The following is a 13,770-nucleotide window of genomic DNA, read 5'->3' as shown; positions in this document are numbered from 1 at the left end:
TATTAATCTGTGTCCAAATATTTTTTTCTTATATAAACCTTGGATGTATTTTATTTTTAATAGTTTAAAAATAAATAAAATTGTTTTAGTTAAAAAGGGATATACTCAAATTATCAATTAATTCGGTTAAATTTGGAAAAATTAAATATCAAAGGTCAAAAATAAAACATATATCATTGATTAAATAAATCATCAAAGGTTACAAATTAAGTATTGCTTTTTAAGAAATTAATTATTAATGGCAGTCTGTTTATAAAAATACATTTTTAAGATGTTTTACAAATTATTTGAAATCTTGATTTAGAATGTTGTATTTATAGAAAGAACAAATATTATAATTATTTATATTTATAATATAATTTTGGAAATATAATTATTTATTTAGTTATTTTGGCAATGCTCGCTAAAATCAGTAATCTGGGATACAAATAGCGCAAAAGGGGTATGTTTAACTGAGGGACCCTCTTTTTTGTTGATATTGTGAAACAAATTATGTACACAATAAAATCAATTGTAGTCCAAATTCGAATTTAAACTTTTTCAAATGAATATATGTAAAAGGCTAATAATTTTTTACTGGTTGTAATGGAGTAGTATTCCCTGCACTGGTAGTTATCAAAATAGTATTAAACCATCAATAATTTTTCAACTTTATTTTTGTACCTTAATATGAAAATCAGTTTAAAAAAAAAACAAATTTTTGGTTACATCATTTCATAAATTCAGTTCTTATTTACAGATTTTAATTTCTAATGTAATGGAAATGTATTATTTAATTTTACAGGTGAAAAACCACATGTATGTATGGTCTGCAATAAAGGTTTCTCTACAAGTAGTTCACTGAATACACATAGACGCATTCACAGTGGAGAAAAGCCGCATCAATGTCAAGTATGCGGAAAAAGATTCACGGCTAGTTCAAATCTTTACTACCACAGAATGACACATATCAAGGTAAGTATAAATATCAGTTTGTTCAAACAAAAATTATTTTTCGTTTTTGATGATATTTTAGATAAAATAACATAGTTTTTCAGCTACGGAAGGATACAAAAAAATTGGCAAAACCAATATTAATTCGAAAACTGTGAAAAATCACTCTCTGAAATGTTTCGTTGATACTAAAAATAGAATTCTATGCTTACCTTTTCTAATTTAAGAATTCATACAATACAACCGTGCTAAGTGTTATGCCATTCCTGACCGGGATTCGAACTCGGGATGAAAGACCGAGACGCTTCACCACGAAGATCGACAAATTAACCTTCATCATTATTTAAATTATAATAACAATCATTTTATCTTTTATTTCAATATAAATTATTATAGATGATATTTTTTTTCATTTACTTAAAAAAGATGACAACACAGTTGTAAGACTTTCCCGGAACGCGGCTTTAGCCGCGTGACGGCGACAATTATGGATTACTTCTGATGCTCGTCTTTCACAACTTAATTTAAAATATTTATCATTTTATTTAAATATAATATTTTTTCGTTTAATTAATTCAATGATTTTAAATAAAGCGCGCTCGCATACCGTATTTAATTCACGCTGGTGTGGCAGTACTAGCAGCCTGTACGGTCGGAAGCTGGTGTAGCCGCGAGGCTTAACACACCAGGTACAGACAACTGGACGATCTAGTGGAGACCCAGCCAGACCGATTTGCTTTTTTATACTTTAAATATTATTTATTTATTTAATTATACCGCTCACGTGGAACGTCAAAACAAAGCAGACGAATACAGCAGCATTTTTTGGGGTGGAGGTGCGATTTTGCAAAAACTTTTTTTGCAAATATTGTTATTTCTAAAATGTTAGCAAATGAGCTTGAGAAAAATATGATTAGGTGAAATGTCGTCATATTGAAGGGTATCTTGCTCTACAGCCTCACCCCCTTGACGTTTTAAGTTGAAACTTTAATGGCACCAACGCTCCATATATAGAAATAATCTAACCAAGTTTGGTCAAAATCGGTCCAGTAGTTCTGACGATATAAAGTAATTTAGAGGCAAATACCGAGCACACACATAATACATATGAACATTAACATCCGAAAAACTTTCTTCCGGTTTTTTTTGTTGTTCTTTTTTGGGTCCTTAGGGGGTCAAAATGTCAATATCCGGTATAAACCGTATATGCCCAAATTAGATCGATTACAGTCCTTTTCTTTCTAGAAGGGAAGGTAAAAATTATTTAGGATTTTAAAAATACGCAGCATCTGAACGTTAAGTCAAGGTTATCTCTTTTATGATAATTTTTTGGTTTGCATTTCTAGAAAATCAGGCATGGCATTTTTACACGCTACAATTCATTCATCTCATCCTCTGAAGGAATACCTAACGGTGGTCCCGGAAGTTAAAAAAAATTCTAAAATATAAATCTAAAAAAATTGCAAGATAATTAAAACAATTTTTAATTTCTTTATTTTTTATACAATTAAACGTTTTTGTAATGAAAAAAATAATTATTAAGAATAATCTGTAAGTAATATCTGTTAACGTTATCGACATCTATATTGTTATTTGTATTATAGATAAATTTTATTGATACGCAAGCACGTGTCGTTCCCACGCGGGTTGACTGTCGCTGTTTAATGGCCAAATCCGATAATTCAGTCAGCTAGAATGGACCCAAACAATAGCCGCTTTTTGCCTACCGCGGAATTTCAGTTTAGAACACCCGAAGAATGTGGTGCTGCCAGATGTTTGTTGAAACCGTTCTCGCGTTCCCGTGCTTCTGACGTTTCATCTTTAATTCTTTCTTTTTCTTTTATACTTTTATTGGAATCACTCTCACCTAGTCCACGTTCACTGAATTTGTCGCTTACACACAAGATGAGAAAGATGAAAATAAGATTATTTATGTTTTCATTTATAAACTTGTTCCTAGAATGCGCTTATGGTCTGCCTGACTATATTCGGATACAACTAGCCTGTAATAAAACCCTAATTAAAACGGCATTTTTTACTTAATAAATATTCTAAATAAAAAAAAACCAAAATAACTTGTTTATTATTATTATTTTTTAATTTTATTTTTCGTTCAGTTTTTATATCTGCAATAAATATTTGCTGCTAATAGCCAAATACTGACAACTGTGGGAATGTCATCACAATTATAACTGTATTATATATATATATCGAATTTCCATGTTTGGTATAAGTTTCAAATAATCTTTTACGTTATTTTTTTATTCTTTTAAATCTGTAAAAGACCACAAAAAATCCAATTTGAACGCATAATTCTTGCAATAATTACGAATAAGATATAATAAACAGGTCAAAAGTTTTTAAAGAATTTGATAAATAAAAACATTTATATGCGTTTGTGTTCACATATAAATTCCGTTTCATAGAAAAATTTAACGTTGGAAAACATACTTAAAGTAGAGCGTTAAAAAATAACAAAAATAAATTTATTTACGAACAAAATCCTAAATTACAGTAAATGTTTTCATCCGTCTACTGATCGACTTCTAAATTTAGTAGTTATTGTTTTTAGATCAGAAAATCTCGTTTTCAATTGCTGGATAAAGTGTGGAATTTCTTATTTATAGTTTCATCAGTATGTAGTATTCTTGAGGTTGTAAAATAACTGGATAAAAGAAATAGTTATGAAGGAACGAAATGAAATTGTATTGAAAACATTTTCACGCTCAAAAACGGTTGTAGGAACTTCTTAATAAATAATATTTTTAAATTTTATAAAATTTTCACTCGCTGATTAATGTCCAGTTTTCCACCAAGTATTAATACGCAATATATATGTATATATAGAAGCAATATAATGTACATTACTTACTCTATTCCCATTTTATAGTTTTTTTCCTCACTTCTTTGTCCAAAAATCCTTATAATAATTTACTTTTCCTGTTGAAAGCTTTTTCATGAAAATGTATATATATATATATATATATATAATGATAAAAACGATATTTTGTTTAGAATTACATCCGGACTAATTATCTACCAGGAAAATATTATCCTATCATATTAATCTTTTTAGATTAATATCAAATAGTCAAATGGTTAACTCGTCGTCGCAAATCAGTTGTTAAACAGTTGATTTTCGAAGTCGGAGGTTCAAATCCTAGTAAAAGATAGTTGCTTTTACACGGATTTTAATACTAGACAGTGAATACCGGTGTAGTTAGGGTTCAGTTAACTACATGTCTCGATAATGGTCGGTTTGAGTCTTTACAAGACTCATCGGGCCGTGGTGGGGGTTGCTTTTTTTCATTAGTTGAACAGATTGTATCGTACACATAAGGAGAAATATATTATTATTTTTTATATTTTTTTCTTTATTATACAAAATGTACGATCTTCAACTTCATTATACAATATATCTTTTCATGATTAGTCTTTGTCACTCATATTATGATACTGTTACGATGTATACATATTTTAATTATTAATAGCTTTGATAAAATAACGGCTACCATCTTGCATTTTTATTTGTTCAAATCATCATGAATCCATCATCACCTACTATCATACCTGGAGTGATTTAGTCAATCTGGTTGATACCAACTTATGAAAATTTGTTTACTTTCTGGAGTGATATAAATTCAAAAGCAGATCCTATACCACACAAGTCTCAATATCACCTAAACAACCGTCATCTGTAATTAAAATAAAAACAACTGGAAAAAAGGTGAAATTACAGATCTTTTCACTTGCATATTGCAATATTAATTTTTCTTCCTCTTTCTAACAAGCTATAATACACTTCCTTCTTTTTTTCTTTCTTTATCAACTCTTTAGTACATTTTCATATCATTCAAATATCCAATCTAAAATCTTCCAATCTATTTTGTCATTTTTATAAAATTATCCAAGTTTCCGCTAAGTATTGGGTATATATGACATTTAGCGTATTTTCAAGCATGCATATATCATGCTCGAGGTATGATAGTAGGTGATGATGGATTCATGATGATTTGAACAAATAAAAATGCAAGATGGTAGCCGTTATTTTATCAAAGCTATTAATAATTAAAATATGTATACATCGTAACAGTATCATAATATGAGTGACAAAGACTAATCATGAAAAGATATATCGTATAACTACGTACTATCCGCCCATTTCACAAATTTTTTTCTGAATTCTTTAATCACATATCCTTAAATTAATTTACTTTTTCTGTTGAGGCTTTCATTTTCGAGAATATTTGGTTATTTATTTATGTGATTTTTAATTACTACTATTTTATAATATTATAGCTAGAAAAATAACCTACTTCTTCTGCAGAGGTTATTAAAACATATAACTCATTATTTTAATTTGTAAAAACTGTATTTTAAGCATTTACCTAATTGATACTTTTTTTTTAGTTTTCTACAATATCCGTTAGACAACACAATGCAATTTATTATTCAATTTTTTTTTTTTTAACTTCAATCTGATTTTTTTTCAATCTTATCTCAGTTATTCGGGATAACTATTTACGTTTTTTATTTTATTGCAGCTCCTTTTATAAAAATTTTTCGGTGTCTTCGAGGATTCGTAATATTTATTACTTGTTTCCCGGTAATTATTATTTTGTCTTCACTTTAACCATCCACTGAACCTTTACTAAAAAAAAAATTATCGCATTTTTTAGAAATAATAAAAAAAACTTTTATTTATTTTATTCTATAGGTTTAATTAATTACACTGATAATAAAATGGAATATGCTTACAAACGGTACAGAAAATTTTTATTTAAAATATAAAACTATAATTTTGAAATTTTTCAATTGTGTTAATATTAAAGAGTTAGATTCTCTCTAAAATTTTGTTCACTTGAAGGGATATCTTAGATCAGTTTAAATTTTATATATTACCTATTAATATATGTAGTTATATATATATATATATGTTCAAGGGTTTAAATATTTTTTTTAAACTAGGTTTACTCTTTCTGTTTGGATTGCCTAAAATAACAGTTGTTTCTTTCTACTTTTCTTGTAAAAGTACTTGGTTTATACTATTACATAATTACTGGATGCTTTATAATTAATATTTATTACAATTATTTTACGTTTTTTACATCTATTTATTTACTTATTTTCTTATACATATAAATACTTTTATCACGTCTACTGATGACTACTGTTAATCAATTGAAATGATCTTCATAGTTTAGATTTTAAGTAAAAATTAAAAAATTAATCGGCTTGTAAGCGTAATATTGGTACATGCTTTTCTTTAACTTACAATGGTTCAACTGTGTCCTCAACTCTTGCAATCAAAATTAAACCCATTTCTCAACGTCATACAATGGTGACATTTTACACAGCGATGAAAGTCGGGTGACAATACAATATTAATTGTTAATTTCATATATATATAATACAAGAAAAACATCTTGAGGAAGAGAGCTGGAATCAATAAAATGTAGCTATCGATCCTAGTAATTTGATTGTCGATTCTATACAAGTAATCAGGTGACTGTTGAAGCTGATTTTAATATAACTAGTGTGAATATAGCTTCTAAAAGGTATGTATACATTAGTTATGTATATAAAACTAATGTAAAATTTAATAAAAATTTCATTTAATTATGACTAAAAAGTGGAAAATAAAAAAATTGTTTAAAGTTTTTAAAAACATGCTTTTCTTTAAAAAAAAACAAATAAAACAAAAAAAAAAATCGTGTTGAAGATTAAAAAATAAATTTTTTTTCAAGAGAATTTATTTTCAAGAAAATTATTTTAAAAAATGTTCTATTTATGTATGACTAAAAAGAAAAGCGTGGGAGCGCGCGCTCTCATATAGAACCACTTTATAATTAGAACACGCCCCACCCCTTTTTTTTTAATAGTATAAATAGAATCTTCTTTTATATTTTTTTCAACATAATTTTTTTTCTTTTTGAAGAAAATAACTTTTTTTTTAATTTAAAAATAAATTTATTTTTCTAATTATTTCCTATTATTTGAATTAATAGGTGGTAATAATCGTTTACTAAATACGTTAATAATAAATACTTCAATTTACCTACTCTGAATAAAACTACCATTTTTTAAACTTTACAATGCAGGTAACTTACACATTAAAAAAAAAGAAAATTTTATATCCTTATTATAAATAAATTATTACTTAATAATCTACTTATAAATTTGAAATTTATAATTCTGGTAAACCACTGTAATAATAGTTAAATACTAGTTTGATAATAGTTAAAAACTATTATTAAAAAAATAGAAAATAGCAAATATGCGATATAACTACATTAATACGATTATTTTGCATAACTTTATTAAATGTATTTTTATTAATAAAATATCGTCTAAATAAGGTATTATCGTCTTTCCCATAATGAAACATAAAAACTAAGATTTTTCTGTGGATAAATCAATTAAAAAATGTAGGAAATTTAATATTTTGGAAATATCAATTATGTCTTACTTTGCCTAGGACTATATCTAGATCATTACAATAATATCATTAAATTAATAGATATAATATGACATTATAATTTATATAATTTCTGTTTATTTCTAAATCAACATTATTTTCATTTGAATGTTATTTATTAGGACATAAGTATCACCTAATGATACTTTAAATAATGTTATATTTATTGATATTAACTTTGTTTTTCTCTTTCTCCAATAAATATGTTAAATTACCATTGTTATATTTTTATTGTTCTTATAAATATTTGAAATAATTATTGTATAAAAAGTAGTATTAGTTTATATATATAAACTGTATATAATACTTCATTATTTCCGCATTGACAAGTAATTGATCTTACCTACAATTTATTAAATTGAAATTACTTGAGTACGTGTATCTATGTGTAAGTACCACGCGTTTTTGTATTTCAGTACAACTTTATACATGTGTTGTAGATAAAACAACAACTCTATCTCAAATACAGTTATGTAACATCTCAGATTATTATATAGCAAAATTGTCATGCGCAGAATAATTATTATTTCAATATTATTTTTATGTACTACACCGTTTAAAATAATGTGCCATTGTTATTATTTATATGTCAACATTTTTTTTCTACAGCAATTTTAAATTTTTATTACGTACTATACTATTACTTAGCGTTTAACATAAGTAGCAAATTCAAGAATAAAAATGAAATATAGCTTAACAAAGAATAAATTTTTAATCGTGTCAAACGTAAGTTGTTGAAAATGTTCCTACTGTTTATATTTTATGTATATGTGTTATATATGTATGTATATACTTATATATGTATAAATGTACATATGCATGCGTGAGCGTGTTCCCCACGGGCCTATCTGTCTACCGGACTGCACAGCTACTGCTTGATGGTTCTGTTCGTAGTTCGAAAGGGCCGACCGGCCGCGCCTTTATTCCGGGGAACCGTGCAACACGTAATAACAGTAGTATTGCCCCGAGCTTCTTAACTGACAAAGAAAGAAATAAAGAATTAAGTGAGTGAGAATAAAAAGAAGAAAGAGAGAGGGAACGATCAAGAAAGAGAGAGACATTTCGTTCTTCTGCGGCAGCAGCAGCTACCTAAGCTCTACATGTATGTGTAAATGAGCTGAAATTTATAATGTCAAATCAGGGAATCTTCTACAGACATTGTAATTGTAGTCATTATTACATTAAATTAAACGCCTTGTCTTTATTTCGGTTCGTGCAGAGCAGTAAACTGTTTTATGTGGTTTTATTTTTTTTTTTGTTTTATTATATATTTTATATAAATTATTCCATAGCGGTTTCAAAAATCTGATTCTGTTCGTTTCACTTTCAGATATCGCTTTTTTATTTTGTATTATTATAATATATTTTCAGCTTCCTTTCACACAACAATTCCAGTAGCTTTCTCGTTTACGATTTTATAATCAGTGTTTTTATCTGTTATTTATTTAACTACTTCTTGCTTATTTCTTCTTTCCCTTTCTTTCTCTTCTTTAGACAATACAATAATTTATTTATTTTTACACGCTGTTTTAAACTAAACTTATCCCATTTTTTCTAATAATCTCATCAAATTTCAATTTGTACACGGAGAATATATATTCCGAAAAAATAAAGAATTAATTTTTTTTTAATAAAGCTACCTATATCACTTGACATAATTTATATTTTTTAACGTGTTCGATTCAGTTTTGAAAAGTCCGAAGTTTGTGAATAAAAATATGAACCCGCGTCATATATATATAATTTTTTTTTATCAATTATTTATTACACTCTGGCAGTAAATTTTTTATGAGTAACGCATTTTGTGAGACAAACTAATAAAAACAGTGTTATCCTGATAGTTACCAACGGATCATAGCATTCCAAAGTCAGGACTTGTGGATTATTGATAATCAGTAACTTTTTAGTTATAATGTCGATTGAGTCTACCTAGGTTAGATATAAAAAATTAAGTATCTAAAAATTCTTAAAGTACTCCGTAAATAGATTATGTGGAATTAGAGTTATTGCTTTGCCCATTAAAAAAAGGTTTATCTAGATTTAATTTGTTATATCCATTACGCACAAATATACTTATTACCTCTTTTTTTTTTAATAGGTAATCTCATATAACTAAAATTGAATAAAGAAGTAATATTTGTGTGTAGGCCTACACAGTAAGATATTTAGTTTCTCTGGCTTGTGCAATGTACAAGAAGATGTAAATAGATGACGCCACTTATCTTACTTTGTATTATATAGTATTATACACAGAGTACGGGTTCTATTGGACACTGTTCTGTTTAAGTTTAGTGGTATTATAGTTTAGAATACAATATAATATATACAGTGCAGACCTGCGGTCACGCAATCGGTCATGATATGGCTGAAGGCGGTAATTATGTAATTACGCAACCGGCTTTATACACGTCACATTGTAACATAAAGAACACGACCTCTGATTAGTCCAGAACACAACCCGAAATAAAAGATTCTAACAACAAAAAGGAAGGAAAAAGAAAAGAATCAGCAGAAGCTGTATCAAGAACAAAATGAAAATACTTAAAAGAACATGATTGTTTCAAAACAACTAAAATAGATCATTTGGGGGAAAAAAAGAATTATAAGCATATATTCAAATTTGTTTTCACCCTTAAGAAAGATGTTAGATATTTTTTCTTTTGAATTTTTTAAACTTTTTAAGATTATTATTTTTCGTTCACTGCACTGCAAGAACAACAGGGCTAATCATTTTAAATGAACAAGATACTGGTAATATTATGAAGAAAATATAATTCGTAGTTTATATTCAGTCGTTCCATCTTATTATTGTCTTCTTAAAACTTAACGCACAGGTAACGATATTTTACATTACCTAATGTACCTAAGGTACATATGCTGAGAAAGTGTAACAACGTGTGTAAAATCTACTCACACTGTAATTATTCAGGATGTTCCATAGTTTACAAATCATTTTATTCAAGAAAATAAATAATAAATAAAATTATAATTTTATAAAATGAATATAGACGAAAAAACTTCGTGAAATATTATTGAAATTGAACTGTAGATAAAAAATTCTGATTAAGTTTACAAAGAAAAAAATCTAAAACCAGGTAAGCGTTCTGACTGTCAGTTAATAATCATCAGCCAATACAACAGTCAGCGGTTTTAAGTAATACAGAGAGCCAGCTGAAATAAATGTAATTTTTTGTCGAATAGATCATCAAAGGATCAAGGAATATCACTTTTAAATCTTTTTTTTGTCTTCTCAAAATTTCTTTGTCTGTTCTGATTTGATATTTTTATCTTCTTCAATCTATTTCCCGCAACTGAACTTTTTCTATTACGTAGACATATTGAAATTGTAATAGAACTTTTTCAACTCAACTCTGAGAAATTGAGATTTTTATTTTTATTTATTTAAGTTTTACATTTTTTTACACAAATATCTGAGGTCTGTTCCCTCGGATAATGCACAGATGTCTTGAATGTTTATAATGGACTTAAATGGGAGAAAGCTTAACAGCAATTAACTCCTCTATATTTCTTTTCACCGTATCTGTGCGCCCTGTAACATCTGTCAATAAATGATAATGAAATAAATTTTTGTAACATGCCTTGTCTGATTCGGACTCAAACCCGGAATCTCCGGATGAGACGTAACCATTCCACCACAAATATAAGAGAAAATGGGTAAAATACGAACAGAAAAATTTACAAATATAAATAACCAACAATGATGGAAAATAACTGTAAAAGAACAATTTTTCTACACGTTTATATATAAAAATGTATATAATATATAAGTAATAAATAACTAATATAATTTTATTTATAAAAAAATATTATATTAAAAATTATAACAAAAATTTGTCAATAAATTATAAAAAATACTTTTTGATTGCCAATATTAAAAGTAGAAAATCTTGCTTAAATATCGTCTAATCTACATAAATTTCCCTCTTTTGAGTAAACAAAAATTTATATAGTTTTATATTTTATCTATATTATAATAAAACAAAATTATTTTTTTTAAACCCACGAGTAGGTCTAGTGATAACCCTCGTCATCATAAATCAGCTGATTTCGAAGTCAAAGTTCTCAGGTTCAAATCTTAAAAAGATAATTAGTTACTTTTATTCGGATTTGAATACTAGATCCATGAGTACTGATGTTCTTAGGTGGTTAGGTTTCAATTATAACCACACATCTCAGGAATAGTCGACCGTGAGTTTGTTCAAGAGTACAAATTACAGTAAAATTATACTGATAATTCGCTAATGACTTTAATTGTTGATGGGACTATAAATAAAAGTATTTAAATAAAAAATATTTTGATGAAATTAATTTTCAAATTTGTTTCAATTAATTTATTTGTTTTTCTTTTTAAACATACTTCGTTGAGTATTTTCGCTGAAATATCTGCTTCTTTAGAGCGTGTTCCTTTATGATTAAGTAATTAAAAACGTAGCCAGTACTTATGGAGATAATTGTTAATAATAATTGAAATAAAAGTTAATGATATAGACTTTTGATAGATTATGAAACTATTGATTTGAGACTAATTTAAATATAAATAAAAGCTGATTGATTCATTTAAATTAAATTTATTATTTCCTGAACTACGATTTTTTTATGTAGATTTAAAAATTTAGATAAAAAATAAAAATATCTTAAATCATTCCATTTTAAATTTAAATATTATTCACTTTTAAATAATTTGAATTTATTTATTAAAATATTTTTTTTTCTGACAGTTTTATAATTTTTAAGTAAATAAAAAAAGAAATTGTGGTACTAACAATTTTTACAAGTGAATTTCATTAAGATAATGGACAAATATATTTTATTTGAATATAATTTTTTATTATTATGTAAGTTTAGATATTTTATTTAAGTAATAAATAATACCTTAAGTAATATATTTACATTTTCATAAGAAAAAATTTTATAGTAAAATATTTCTCCGTACATTTTGTATTAAAATTACAGAAAAATTATGTTCTTTTATATTTATACACTCATAATTTATAAATAAAAGGGTCCAGTGAAATTTTCTGTTATCAAGATCCTTGATAAAATCATGTTGATTCCAGTATAGTTAAGAAAAATTTGTTTAAATCACTATGTACCAGGTAATACATCAGAAACAAGCCAGATACATCTGTCAGCTTGTGTACAATATTTAATACAAATGACTCCTATTTGAAATCAACCAACCTACTTGTAATTCTGCTTTTTTACTTGATATATAATATTTTTTTTAAATATTCCTTTTCTTATATATATTAATAAGTAATTTGTAGAAATGGATTCATTTATTACATTTTACTTTTAATTCAAAATAAAAAACAAAGCCGAATGTTAATTTCGTTTCAATTATTAAATAAAATTAGAATATTTGAGTCAGGTTTTTTAAAATTTTATACACGGTTTTATAACTGCTATAAAATATTTTTTATTTTTTTATTTCAGTAAATTTGTTTCATTTAAAACTTTCATAACCAGCACATTTCACTTTTACCATACGTCGAGTGATGGTACCATCATTATATATTAATAAATATATTTATTTCCGAACACACTTCGTTTCATTACCTCAAGGCTTCATCTGGGTTACTTGGAAATGTATTTTAAAACAAAGCTTTTTTAATTTGAATATACGAATGAAAAAAATCTAAAATTCAATCAAGTTATTAATTTAAAAATTTTCTTATACACAAATCTCCTCTTAAACCCATCTTAATGTACGGTGCTCGATTTTTAGTTATACCAAAAAAGAAAGTAATTTAAAATCGATCAGATACGTCCAGTCTAAATTTCTCAGTATACTCATTAATCTTCTGCATTATGGCTCTAATTGTAATATATTACATTTTGATTTCAAAGTTCCCTTCATAGAAGATGCTATAAAAGAATTATATGATGATTACTTGCCAAATTTCTAGTCTTCAAGAAAGAGCAGATCAAATTAAATCATATAAGAGTACAATAAGTTTTGACAGTGGAGTTATTCCCGTGTTGACGAATAAGAGATGAAGACCCTTTCTGCCCCTACTATCGAGAGTTAGACACGCCGGAACACGCGGTGGGACGAGGAACGCCGCGACTGTACTGCCGTAACTTGGCATCTCGAGGTGGGGACCATCGTTGGAACGATGTTACGAAGTTCGGTGGACTTTGACACTGTGACGGGGTTTGTGTTGGGAATACTGCAACTGAAATATCGTGAAGCGAGGGGGTGAGGGACTGCTCTACGGAACTGCCGTTCGCCCGTGCTTACACGGGTGGTCGGTGGTGATGAAATGCGGGGACTCTCGAGCCCTTGAGCTAAATGACTGAGTTCCGGCAGGGGCGTCCCTCCGGGGGTATCCCCG

General features: G+C 27.3%; 1 protein-coding gene across 1 annotated transcript in view; it reads left to right on the top strand.

Annotated features, from left to right (window-relative positions):
- LOC142326720 (uncharacterized) overlaps window positions 1-13,770 on the top strand; it is a 420,625-nt gene that overhangs the window by 222,530 nt on the left and 184,325 nt on the right. The window contains exon 5 of the mRNA XM_075369365.1: window positions 785-954. Coding sequence (XP_075225480.1) covers window positions 785-954 — 170 coding nt within the window. The remainder of the gene's footprint in view (window positions 1-784; window positions 955-13,770) is intronic.

The sequence above is a fragment of the Lycorma delicatula genome, chromosome 6 (genome assembly GCF_047948215.1).
Source record: "Lycorma delicatula isolate Av1 chromosome 6, ASM4794821v1, whole genome shotgun sequence".
NCBI lineage: Eukaryota > Metazoa > Arthropoda > Insecta > Hemiptera > Fulgoridae > Lycorma > Lycorma delicatula.
This window is presented reverse-complemented; position numbering and strand designations above follow the sequence as displayed.